Source organism: Danio aesculapii, chromosome 17 (assembly GCF_903798145.1).
Source record: "Danio aesculapii chromosome 17, fDanAes4.1, whole genome shotgun sequence".
Classification (NCBI taxonomy): Eukaryota; Metazoa; Chordata; class Actinopteri; order Cypriniformes; family Danionidae; genus Danio; species Danio aesculapii.
Genome location: NC_079451.1, coordinates 22961203 through 22974507, shown reverse-complemented (window position 1 = coordinate 22974507; position 13305 = coordinate 22961203). Strand labels below are relative to the sequence as shown.

Below are 13305 nucleotides of genomic sequence, written 5' to 3'. Positions count from 1 at the left end.
TTAATATTTTGAGAATATAAATATAAATACATATAAATAAAATAAATATTAAATACATTTTTATTAATGAGGAAAAATCAAAAGAAACATAAAACATATAAATAGATTTTGTTGAAATAGCTTGTATTATTATTATATATATCTTTTGCAATATTCATTTTCCTTTGGCTTAGTTCTTTTATTTATCAAGGCTCACCACAGTGGAATGAACCGCCAACTTATCTAGCCTATGTTTTACACAGCGATGCCCTTCCAGCTGCAACCTAGTACTGGGAAACATCCATAAACACTCATTTAATCATATACACTAAGGCGAATTTAGTTTATTCAATTCACTTATAGACATATTACCATGTTTGTAAACATTGAGGATGCACGCGCAGCGAGGTGGCAGAAAAAAAACGAGCGCGCTAGCATTTACAGCAAGGAATGACATCTGATGCGGTACAGTTTGTTGTTCTCTTAGAAATAAGTTACATTGATTACTCTTTATATATATATTATATAAATAATGCTTTCAGCATATTATAACAGCTTGTCACCCAGTTATACAGTGATTCGGTAAAATGAACATTAAAGTGAGCGGCGTTCATCTGACAGGTCCATTTGTGATAGCACCCACCCAATGGATATGGGATAAGACGAAATGGCCAAGCATCCAGCCCCAAATATACAATCTCATTGAAGCTCCAAGTATTTTAACAAGAGAGAAGTTAACGTTCTACAAGTCTTTTGATGCCAAAATTTTGTTCTGTGTGGTCATGTGCAAGAAATAATGATCCATGATTACCAGATTCAAAACTATGTAGTGCTAAAAACCGAGGTTCTGCCTAGCCAAAGACAAGGAAAAAAGACTGAGCCATACAAGGCCTGGGTTATCATCAACAAGCAAAACTACTGCATTCTGACAGTGAACTACACCTGTACGGCAGGTTATGTGAACTTACACATTGAGTTGTAAAGTTGGTTGTATATTCGCATATTCGGACTTTCCCCTTACAAATATAATTTCATAAAAGTATTATTTGTAAACTCTAAATAGTGAAATCATATTAGCAGCCAATGACTATCAAAGTACAACATTGTTCACAGTCAAATAAACAGTGTTAATGTTGTTTTCAAGTAGCACTTATTTCAGACCGAATATTCAAAGTGCCATGGTAAACAATATAGGGAGTGTGTCACAAGTTATCACTAAATGAATGTGTGAATATAAAACCAACTTTACCTTAATAACTTCATTCTTAGCATTCAGTGTCCGCAGTTTAATTAACCATATCTAACTGTTTTTGCTGAAATCAAAAATGAGAAATGTGTATGATTCAGCATAGCGTGAACATACCTGTAATGAAATGAGAACTGCAGAGTCCAGCATTTTTAATTAGGTCGTTACTTCATTTAGCTCCTTTTTAGCCAAAGACGTCTGCGGTGGCATTAAAAGCAGTGTGATGTACGGTAAAAGTTAACTTTTCTATTTTTGGACTTTCTAATTTGGCATCCTACTGCACAACACAACATGTTTGCTATTGCAACTGGTCTCTTTTTGCAACCAGGTACCTGTGTAACGTCATGTGTGACGTAGGTTGATAATTCGTCTATATATTATATTATATTTCTATTTCTAAACACGTTAGGTGACCAAACTCTTATTTTAATGTATAGGACTCTTTAATAAACAAAGCACCAACATATATTGGCTAATATACTATTGAGTTAAATGAACATAAATTAATTAATCTATAACTTATTTCATTTCAGCTAGGTGCTAATTTTCACTTAGATGGTCACGATTAGCACTCCTTAAATAATTACTTTATATAGCTTTATTTTACATTCTTAGGATATACAAAACACAATGTAAAATAAAGCTATATAAAGTTATTTATTATTATTATTTATTATAAGTTATTATTTAACAAGTGTGAATCATGACCTTCTGAAAGATATTCATTCATTCATTTTCTATTCGGCTTAGTCTCTTTATTAATCTGGGGTCACCACAGTGGAATGAACCACCATCCAGCATATGTTTCACTGGTTCGAGTCCTGCTGGGTCAGTTGGCATATCTGTGTGGCGTTTGCAAGTTTCCCCGTGTTCACGTGGGTGCCCTCCGGGTGCTCCGGTTTCATCCACAGTCCAAAGACATGACATGCGCTATAGTTGAATTGAATAAACTAAATTGGCCGTAGTGTATATGTGTGAATGAGTGTGTATGGATGTTTCCCAGTACTGGGTTGCAGCTGGAAGAGCAAAAAATATGCTGTGTAAGTTGGCGGTTCATTCCGTTGTGGCGACCACTGATGAATAAGGAAATATGCTGAAGGAAAATGAATGAATAAATGAATGAATAATAATATACATTGGCAATCCCAATTGTCAGGGTTCGAGCATTTGAGGACCTTTATGACACTTAATATAATGAGCATAATCACAAAAACAAACATGAATAATGCTCCAAATAGCCACTCTCATGTGACGAAACATGTCCATTGACCACCTTTTTTCAACCATACCTTCCCACTGAACACAATGTGCGGTTGGAAAAAAACACTAAATTGTCTTTTTTTATCTCCTCCATGGTAATTTACCCTTCCCTTAAACACATATAACCCAGTGTGTGTGTGTGTGAGTGTGTCACATGCTTCCCAACAGCCGTTCTCTGTATAAATCAGCTTAATAAGTTCCCACACCATTAAGTAAAAGGAAGGATGGACCAAGGCCTATTTAACCAATGAGTTGTTACCTTTCATTTGCCTGAGAAGGTCGTAAAAAAGAACATTCTGGAGCCATAAGAGTCATAATTAAAATCAACAACAATTTAACAGTGGGAAAGTGTGGCTCCTTAGTGTGGCAATAAACTTATAGTGGCTACTCTTGTGTGCGCACGCTCTTATCTACCATTTGCCATAGACGGGCAATAGCATGTCTTTAGATCACCAGCAGCGGGCATTGTTCTCTGTCAGCCAGCAGATGTCCAATGTCTCCCTGCTGGCCCCGTACAAAGCAGCATTACGGGGCCCAGTAGATTCAGGCTGATCAAACAGCTCGCGCTCGGCCCGCGTGGAGGCTTGTGATTAAACATTAGTGCAAAAGAGCCTGTAGCTCTGCGTCAGATATCCAGAGCCAGGGCTGAAGTTTACAGGCTGTCTGTTAATGGAGAACATGGTGATATTATGGAAACACAGCATTTCTCTGCCTGCACAAGTGTGTGTGTGTGTTTGGGGGGGGTTTTCACATTTTATTCGTGATGTGTTTTGGAAGGGAAAAATTCAATATCAGGCGATTGCATCATTTCAGTTTGTGTACAAAATCTCTGCATATTGATTTAGAAGTAACTGCACTAATCATATTCTTGTCAGCTTTCTGGCAGATGTTGGTGTTTCAGCCAGCCGGAGTTTATGAGATTTCTGAGGATCGTTTAGATTGCATAACTTCCAGACGATTCCTATTTCATATTTCATTATCAGAAAGGGTCCATACTTTCAGTGACTCGGCCACAAAACGCAGTAACGTAGGTTTGAGTCTGAATTTAACATGTGCTGATTACATTTCTGCTTTCTGCTCATATAAGGAGTTCTGATTAGGACAATCTCCGCTATCTATATTCAATAAAGCAGTCCATATGTTACCCTAAAAATTAATAAATACATTTTCTCAGGGAACGTACACTAGCTGACAAAAGTCTTCTAAGTTTTAGGAACAACAAATAATAACTTGACTTGTAGTTAATCAGTTGGTATCAGAAGTGGCTTATATGAATGGCAAAGGTCTCTAGATTACGCTTATTTTACCAAAATAAAATATGATTATGCCTTTTAATTTTTTAATTATGACAGTAAGGTCTGACTTTGCTTAGACAAAAGTCTTGTCACTTAACAGAAATAATGTTCAGAATGTTAGAGAATTTAAAGTCATGATGCAGTAAAAAAAGAATTAATATTGTGTATGACTCCCATGAGCTAGGACGACTGCATCCATACATCTCTGCAATGACTCAAATAACTTATTAATAAAGTCATGTGGAATAGCAAACTAAGCATTTTAGCAGGACTCCCAGAGTTCATTAAGATTCTTTAGATTCATCTTCAATGCATTCTCCTTCATCTTACTCGAGACATGCTTAATAATCTGGTGACTGGGCTGGCCAATCCTTCTTTGTTTTCAGGAACTTTGATTTGGAGGCTGAAGCATGAGAAGGAGCGCTATCCTACTGAAGAATTTGCCCTCTCCTGTGGTTTGTGATGTAATGGGCAGCATAAATGTCTTGACATCTCAGGTTGTTAATGTTGCCATCCACTCTGCAGATCTCTCGCACACCCCATACTAACCATGATTATGCCTTCACCAAACTTGACTGATTTCTGTGAGAATCTTATGGGTTCCAATAGGACTTCTGCAGTATTTGTGATGATTGGGAAGCAGTTCAATAGATGATTCATTGGAAAAATCTACCTTTTGCCATTTTTCCAAATGATTATCTAGAAGTCAAGTTGTTATTTGTTGCTCTTACAACTGGGACCAACGACAAGACTTTTATCAGGTAGTGTACAGTACAGAGTGCATAACCTGATAAAATGTAGAGTTGTATTGTTCCAAACCTACACGATTTTTTGTTGATCTTCAGAACCCAAATTATTATTATTTTTTTAAGTTTGAAAAAGTTCTATCTTTCCATTCAAAGTCCATTTTCTATGGATAAGCGACATTCAAAACTACAGCAACACTCTAACACAGTGGTGCCCAAACTCAGTTTTGGAGGGCCAGTGTCCTGCAAAGTTTAGTTCCAACCCCAATCAGACACATCTGGGCTAGCTAATCAAGCTCTTACTAAGCTTTCTAGAAACATCCTTGCAGGTGTGTTGAGGCAAGTTGGAGCTGCAGGACACCAGCCCTCCATGACCGAGTTTGGACACTCCTGCTACAACTTGTCTAGTAATTAAATAATTTAATTTTTATTAAAGTTTTATTTTTGATCCACAAATAAAATGTTAACAGAAATGTTTTAGTAGTGTAAAGAACATGTAAAAACTCAAAAGAACCACTATTCTTCTTGTCATTCTTCCTTTTGCAGAATGGAAAGGTTGTATGGACTTTACAGGTTCTATTCTATATCTATTTTCATTTTCTTTTTTAAAGTGAAGGGTATGTGGAATGTGTCAATTCACTGGATCTGCGCATAACAAATGCAAACAGTGTTCTATTACAGAAAGCTGTGTTTGCTACTGACCTCCTGGTGGGAGAGAGACGCTGACGGAAGAGCTTTCCACACAGCCCAGGCTGTTGCAGGCCTTCACCATCACACTGTAATTAGAATACGGCAGTAGTCCTCCTATGGACACCCACTGGCCCTCTTTACCAGTGCTGAGCAGCTCTCTCGTATCGGTGTCCGGTGTGTCCAGACTGCTGAAGTTCTGACCTGGAACACACAGAGACACAATTTAGCATCCATATAAAGCCCAATCAAAGGATCAGAGGCACGCTGACCTGCAGACACCTTCAGAAACTACGATGATGATCACTTTGCCGATAAGCTCCTAAATACAGATCCAATTTTCTTGGATCATCGACATTGGTGTCAGCATGACACATGGCTATTTGGTTCACAGATCAAACACATCCTATAAATTAGAGAAACAACAATTCCTTTAAAAAAAAATCAGCTTTTTAGCTCATTGACCCTTTTAAAGTAAGAGGATGCTGGACACTCAGTTGCACTTTGTGTGTGTTTGTCTGTGTGAGTGTGTGTGTGCGTGTGTGTATGTGAACCGTAGTGCCCTGCTGACACAGGGAAGCCCAGGCTTTGGCTGTCTGGGTCTTAATCCAGAAATGGGGATTGATTGCTCTGCCAGCCTAGACATTGATTCAACACACAGGAAGCCATATCCACAGAGAGAGAGAGGGGGAAAAAGTGGCAAAAATAGAAATACTATTTTATAAATAATGGTAGAAAAAATTGTGTGTGTGAGCATATTGTCAATCTGGTAAAAGCCTTATAAAGGCTTGTGTTAAAAATAGGAAGCAAAGAAAATCCATTAAAAGTAACCGAGATGCCGACATTCTCAGATCTAATAAACATTATCAAAATGAAAGCAATGAAAGGTCTCTAAAATTTCCCCAAGTTAAATTTGTTTGGCTTACAGATTCATAAAACCAGCATGCTAACACATGTCAAAGGTGAAGTTTGTAACATTTAAGGCTGTGGCAGTACCACAGTGGTGGATGAAGAATACAAATTACTCACTTGAGTAAAAGTATAGATACCCTACTAAAATATTACTCCAGTAGAATTACAAAGACATCCTTTGCAATATTACTTGTCAAAATGCAAAAGTAACAGATTTTAAAGTAATAAAAGACAAATTACTTGCTGATGAATGTTTGTTTTGCAAGAAAGTTGAATTACCAATCTTGTCATGCTCTACGTACATTGATAATTGAAAACATGTGAAACCACCTTTAGATGCTGAAACCCCTTTGAGATCAGTTTGTAATGTCAATGAATCTATGAATTTACTGAAGACTCACTCTGAACTTATCATTTGAATCAGTGTATCATTTACTGGACACTCACTCTAAATTAATAATTTGAATCAGTGAATTGGTTACTGATCACTCACTCTAATGCCTCATTCGCACTAGCAGCGACTTTGTCGGGGGGGGTCTCTGTCACTCGGGGTGGCGAGCTGCTGCAACCAGCACAGAGAATACAACCGGCCTCTGAGCGAGCTGAGAGAGGATCACGTGAGCTCTACTGGTGCTCCTGTAGTGATCAGTGGTAAAGCCAGGAACTTGTGGAAATTAACTTGTGGAAATTAATTTCCAATATAAACAAATGCTGTAAAGTTAACACAGCTCTGGCCTTTTGTTAAGCTTATCAGAAAGTGGCAATTGAGACAGTGACCATCTGTCTTTTGTTTATCTGAAAGACAAAGGTGTTAAGAGCCCAGAACTTGCAAAACAGATTCTTGATCCAATCAACATTCTACATCGTCTCAGACACAGAGAGACACGTGGATCACAATACCTCCATCTCACAAAAGAGACACAAATGGAATATTTCACTTCATATGCCTGTAGATTCAAATGATCATGTATACATATTTAATATGCACTGCTTGAAATACTCTACTGTATGAAACTTTTAATTAATGTTAATGTTATATATGAATGCTTGGGTAAAGATCAACATTACATAGTGATGTTTAGACTCTATATATTGCAAATAATGCCTTGGGTAAATTATATGTGGTTTGGAAAGTGAATTATGCACAGGAAAATATTTAAACTCTTAAATATTATAATAGTTAACCGGTGGACAATGACTATGAAATGCAGGTCACACTGTGGATGACACCTCCCAGTGACCAACTCACAGGATCATCCAATCACAATGCTGGATTTGAAAGGTGACACCTTTTCATTCCCGCCTTCCAGACAAAGTATTAAAAACATTTTTTTAGAGAGAGATGCGTGGTAGAATCAAGTGTGTGGTGGTATGCGGTGGTAACTAAGAGTGGTATCAGAATGTTTGCTGCGTGTTCCAGCAAAGATTTGGTAATTGGATTCACAGTGCTTTTTCCAAGGCGTCTGAAACCATAGCTTCAAGAATACCACCTCCAGAAATCTCCCAGATGTCCCAGATTTCTATGAACTCTATTTATCTGTTATTTCTACATTAGGTGGTGCCCAAGGGTGAGGCTAAAATATCAATATTAATATCAATACCAAAATATTGATTTCAAGAAAGTCACTCTTCATTTGCATAAAGTTGAAAGATTCTGAACTGTCAAGTCGCTCGACACGCCCACCTGATCGCCAACGATAGATGGAGGTCGCCGGAAGTAGCTCACTCTCCGTTGAAATGAACGACCGCTTGTCGCTGCAAGTCACTCGTAGTGTGAATGAGGCTTAAATGGATAATTATTTGAATCAATGAATGATTTAGAGGAGATTCACTCAAAACAGACGATCTGAATCAATGAATCATTTACTGGACATTTACTCTAAACAGATCATTTGAATGAGTCAATTTTTTACTTGTGACTCACTCTAAATGGATCATTCATTTTAATCAGCCAATCATTTACTGGACACTCACTCTAAATGAATCGTTTGAATGAATCAATTGTTTACTGCACACTCACTCTGAATGGATCATTTGAATCAGTGTATTATTTACTGGACACTCACTTTGAACAGATTATTTGAATCATTGAATCATTAACTGGACACTTACTCAGAATTGATCATTTGAATCAGTGAATCATTTACTGGACACTCACTCTGAATTAATCATTCTCACTCCAAATGGATCATTCATTTCAATCAGTGAATCATTGACTGGACACTCTATATGAATCATTTGAATTAATCAATCGTTTACAGCACACTCACTCTGTACAGATCATTTGAATCATTGAATCATATACTGGAAGCTTACTCAGAATTGATCATTTGAATTAGTGAATTCATCAATTTTCCTTCAGCTTAGTCCCAGATTTTTCAGGAGTCGCCACAGCAGAATGAACCGCCAACTATTCCCGCATATGTTTTACGCAGCAGATGCCCATTCCAGCCGCAACCTAGTACTGGGAACACCCATACACTCTCGCTGTCACACACACACACTCATACACTACGGCCAGTTTAGTTAATCCAATTCACTTATAGCGCATGTCTTTGGAATGTTGGGAAACCAGAGCACCCGGAGGAAACCCACGCCAACATGGGGAGAACATCCAAACTTCAAACAGAAATGCAAACTGGTCCAGCGGGGGCTCGAACCAGCGACCTTCTTGTTGTGAGGCGACAGTGCTAACCAGTGAGCCACCATGCCAATTGATTTGTTCAGTGGAATTTGTGAACTAATTTAACAGGTTTTACTGATAAATTCAGCTCTATTCATAAATTAAAGCCCACTATCTTATCTCTGAGCAGACAATTTTCTCCCCTTCAAAATAACTTTTTACTTAGCTTCATTCAGGAAATGTAGTGGAGTTAAAAGTACACTATTTGTTTCCTAAAATAAATATATTCAGATAAAGTACAGATACATGTAATACAAACTCGTATCTTCAACACCGGCACATATTGGCTGTAATGCATTCAGTCAGACCCATGCATGTGTGCACATTAACCAAGAGGTCAAGAGCCAAGCCTCCAAGTCCCCAGCCACCACCACTTACAGTAATGCAATCGACCGCAGAATATACGGCCCTGCTTGCAAATTAAAAGGGAATTAATTCCCCCAAGTTCTCACCTCTCCACTGGACCAGATAGACTTCTATGTTCGCAGGAAGAGGAAGAACATGCGCATGTGCCGAGTCCATAACCTCCACCCTTTCCCCATTTAAAGGGCTTGAAATGCAGCATCATAAAGAAATCAATAGGCATGAAGTGCCTCAATGACTGAAAGCCCGCTAATGTACCACTCCTCCAATCCTTAGGTCTTTAGCTGATGCCTAACATTACTGAGCAAGCATTCGACAAAACAACACTCAGAACTTGTAAAAATTACGCGTTTAAGCAAAAATAAACAAGCTTAATGAATTTATCTGAGCTCTGTGCCCTCAAAGAATTATTCTCTGTCATCTACTCTACAACTAGCTCAGCCTTTTTTTGTGAAATCTTATAATTGCTTCCAATTTACCTATTCTGCTTTTGGCGGTTTATGAAATGAACTGCCGCAACAGCATCCACCTCATTTTTTAAGGGCAAGGGTTTCCCCTCCACCGTTTTTTTTCTAGCTGGGAGTAGAAATATGCAGCCAACACACACTTTATTTCCACGAAGAGATAAATGGAGGGGTTTGGAGACTAAAGAATATATAACGGTTAAAAAGTCACTTTTTCCCCGAAGCTCTACATAAATCACAGGAGTAGTCAATATTTAATAATGCTAGCCTCGGTCTACAGTCCCTTGATCACCCCTGTCATGTGTAATAGCCCCCACTCCGATTTTTTTGACATAAAAGCTTGGCTTTACTGCAATACTAACATGTAGAGGGGTCATTACTGATCGACATTTCCCTTAATCTGTGATAGCCAGCCACCCGCCGATAAATTCTCCAGCAATCCACTGGGAGAAATCGCTTAAACGCTTTCTCTCTTGGCACAAAAGACAGAGAGAGAGATGCCTGTGGATCAGACCCTGTTAGTCTGGTGCGAACAACAAACTCTCCCGCTCCAACAACACACTCCACAATAATACAAAAATAAACAGTGCCGAACCCTCTGGAGCCAATGATATAATCAAAGCAGCCAAGGAAAAGCAAAAAACACTACTTCACACTCGACGTAGGCTATCATCTCTATCAGAGGTAGTGTTGAGAAAACACAGACAACGAATCGAGCGAGGAGAAAAGCGAAGTTTGGTTGGAGGAGTCCACTGGCGGTGATCTCGCTCTCTCGAATCAATCCCCTGCACATCATAATCTTGCTCTCTCTGCTCAGAAGAATACTTCAAAGCTCTTGCTCTATGAGAGGGGGGACGTGGCTGTCTTTGTGAGAGGTCACTTCCATCTGCTTGTACTGGGAGATTACAATCTTGAGTCCGTAAGCTGCTCGTCCTGCTTGTCAGATAGCTACTTTTAAGTCTGCTCTGCGCTGGCTGGGCTGCACACTACCTCAGATTGGCCTGCAAGCTGAGAAGATCCACAGCAAACCATTGTTGGTGTATTAAGTTGCAGATTGGTTAGTGCACAACTCAATGACACAATGAAAGGAAACAACAACGTGAGCAACAGAAGTACACAAAGTAAGGCTTGTTTTCACCAAAGTGGTCATCCGAAACATTAATTCAAAGATGGAGTCATGGTGAAAAATTACAGAGCTGCAAGTTTTTTGGGGGGGGGAAATACAGCCTTTAAATACATATATGTTTAAATAAAGCATGTCTTTCCTTGGGGTTAATACCTAGCAACCTATGCATTTCCAGAAAGGTTGTGAAATGGTTTAAGGGGTACATTTGATGTCAGTTTACAAGTCGGAAGTTATGTGAGTTTTGCAGTTTTAAGTGTTTGTGTTGTAGACTAAATTCTGGTGTTACTGTAATCAGAAATATATATTTCTTCAGTCATTCTGTTTAGATTTTTTTTTCAGACATTGCCTTTAGGGCATTTAGATTTTACATAACCACAACGTCTGAGAGTACAACTCATTTGCAATATGTCATTAAAATGCATTAGAAAATTTGGAAAAGGTTACCAAAACCCTAACATTATCAAAATAAAGTGTTTCATCCTCATGTTAAAACTATAAGTTTCCCAAAACAAAGGCTGAATAATGCTAAAAACTGTATCAGAACATACCTGAAGCACAGCTGTCTTAAAGGGATAGTTCACCCAAAAAATAAAATGTACTCATTATTTACTCACACAAGTGGTTTCAAACCTTTCTAAGCTTTTCTTCTGTTGAACACTAAAGAAGATATTTTGAAGAAAGTTGAAAACTTTTATCCATTGACCATAATAGGAAAAACAAATAATCAAGTCAATGATTATAGGTTTCCAACATTTTTCAAAATTTGAAATAAGTTTTTTTTAAATGATTATTTCAATTGAGTAAGTACAGAATTTAGGCATTTAAAGTGTACTTTTTTAGTGTAAAAACAATATTTCACTATTTATTTATTTACTTATTTACAGCATTTTTCAAAATATCTTTTAAGATTTTGAAACAAGTAATTTGTTCTTTTTTGTGAAATTGCTTTAAGTTTAAACCAAACGAGTTTAACAATTGTTTATAAACTATTTCAATTTATTATTATTATTATTAGTGGTGGTGGTAGTGGTAGTAGTAGTAGTAGTAGTAGTAGTCTTTACATTATTACTCCCTCAGACTTGCCTGTAGGCTTAGAGATTCCACAGCAAACTGCTGGTTCTTTAACCTCCTAGGGCTTGAGTGTCCACATACGTGGGCAGCACATTTTAGCTCTTCAGTGGCTATTTAAAATACTTTGAATGTTTTATATTTTTTCACAGACACACAGTGTCATCCTGCAACTGTTTTGCAGCATACGAAATGTCCCAAACATTTTTTAAATGTCCCAAACAAATTTTTAACTGTCCAAAATGGAAAAAAAAAAATGGTTTTACTCTCTGATAGACAAAGCAAGTTCAAATAAAATTGCTATGTTAAATATGCATACAAAAATTTCAGGAAAAAGTGTTTTATATAAATTCGGACCATGAGTCCAAATATATGGACATCATTTTTCTCTAAAAGTACATCGTATCAAAAGATGATACTTAGGTTTTTATTCTAATTTGGTTCTAATAAGCCCAAATAGCAAAGAGAAATAAGAAATGCATGTAAAAAACACCTTGGGCCGTAAGAGGATATATTAAGTTACATATTCAGCAGTTCAGGTCAATGACACAAAGAGGGGAAATAAAGACAGCTGAATGGCAAATCTCTGACAAATTTGATTCTTATTTATCCATACAAACAGCAGAAGTGTATACACGGTAAAGCCAGCGTCCATCAAAGTGGCCGGCTGATTGCTTTGTAAGCGATCTCTTGCAAATATTAACGATCAGGTGAGCTCAGCTTAATTAGACGCTGACAGAGTAATATAGCACTCTGTAAATCAACCTCTGTTTTGGTGTTTTTTAACAAACAAGCACATTACAGGTTATAATTTGCTGATCGTGGATGATTATGCGGTATAAAAATGTCAATGTATTCATTTAGGTGGACTATAGTGAAGCACACATACAGTACTGTAACACACACACGGCTGTTGGCAGGATTAAATGTGAAGAATCTGTAAGCTGTACAGATGAACTCTTGATTAATGGACAGAGACAATCTATTCTATTGGCCTGGCAGACAAAAAGAAGTGCTGACACATAGAGGTGCAGGTCAGTCTTTTCATCTGAGACTGGCTGGACTTTGACCAGGAATACACACAGTTTTGGAAGCCTACCAGCAGGATAAACGAGAGAAAGAATGAGGAACACAGAGTTCAGCATTATACTCAGTTCATTCACATACTGATAGTACATGAATGCAAATGTAATCTTAAAAAAAAAAAAGATCAAACCGTCCCTATATAGAGCAATATATTTAAAAGGTTCCACTGTAAATAAGCTCTTTTTATTATACACTGCAGTTCAAAATAGTAGTCTTTCAGGATTTGAACGAAGTGATCAAAACCTCAGAATTGGGAAGCAACTTTATTATTTTAATACACTTTAATCTATTCTTGTCAGGACAAATATTAAAATATTAAATATTGTTTCAAACATTACTCCAGCCTTCAGTGTCACATCACATGTCCCTCAAAACCCATTCTAATGTGCT

The 13305-nt window shown here is 37.5% G+C and overlaps 1 protein-coding gene across 1 annotated transcript in view; it reads right to left on the bottom strand.

Moving 5' to 3' along the window:
• ush2a (Usher syndrome 2A (autosomal recessive, mild)) overlaps positions 1-13305 on the bottom strand; it is a 445979-nt gene that overhangs the window by 220135 nt on the left and 212539 nt on the right. Inside the window, 1 exon segment of the mRNA XM_056477496.1 lies at positions 5229-5417. Within this exon segment, the coding sequence (XP_056333471.1) occupies positions 5229-5417 (189 nt within the window).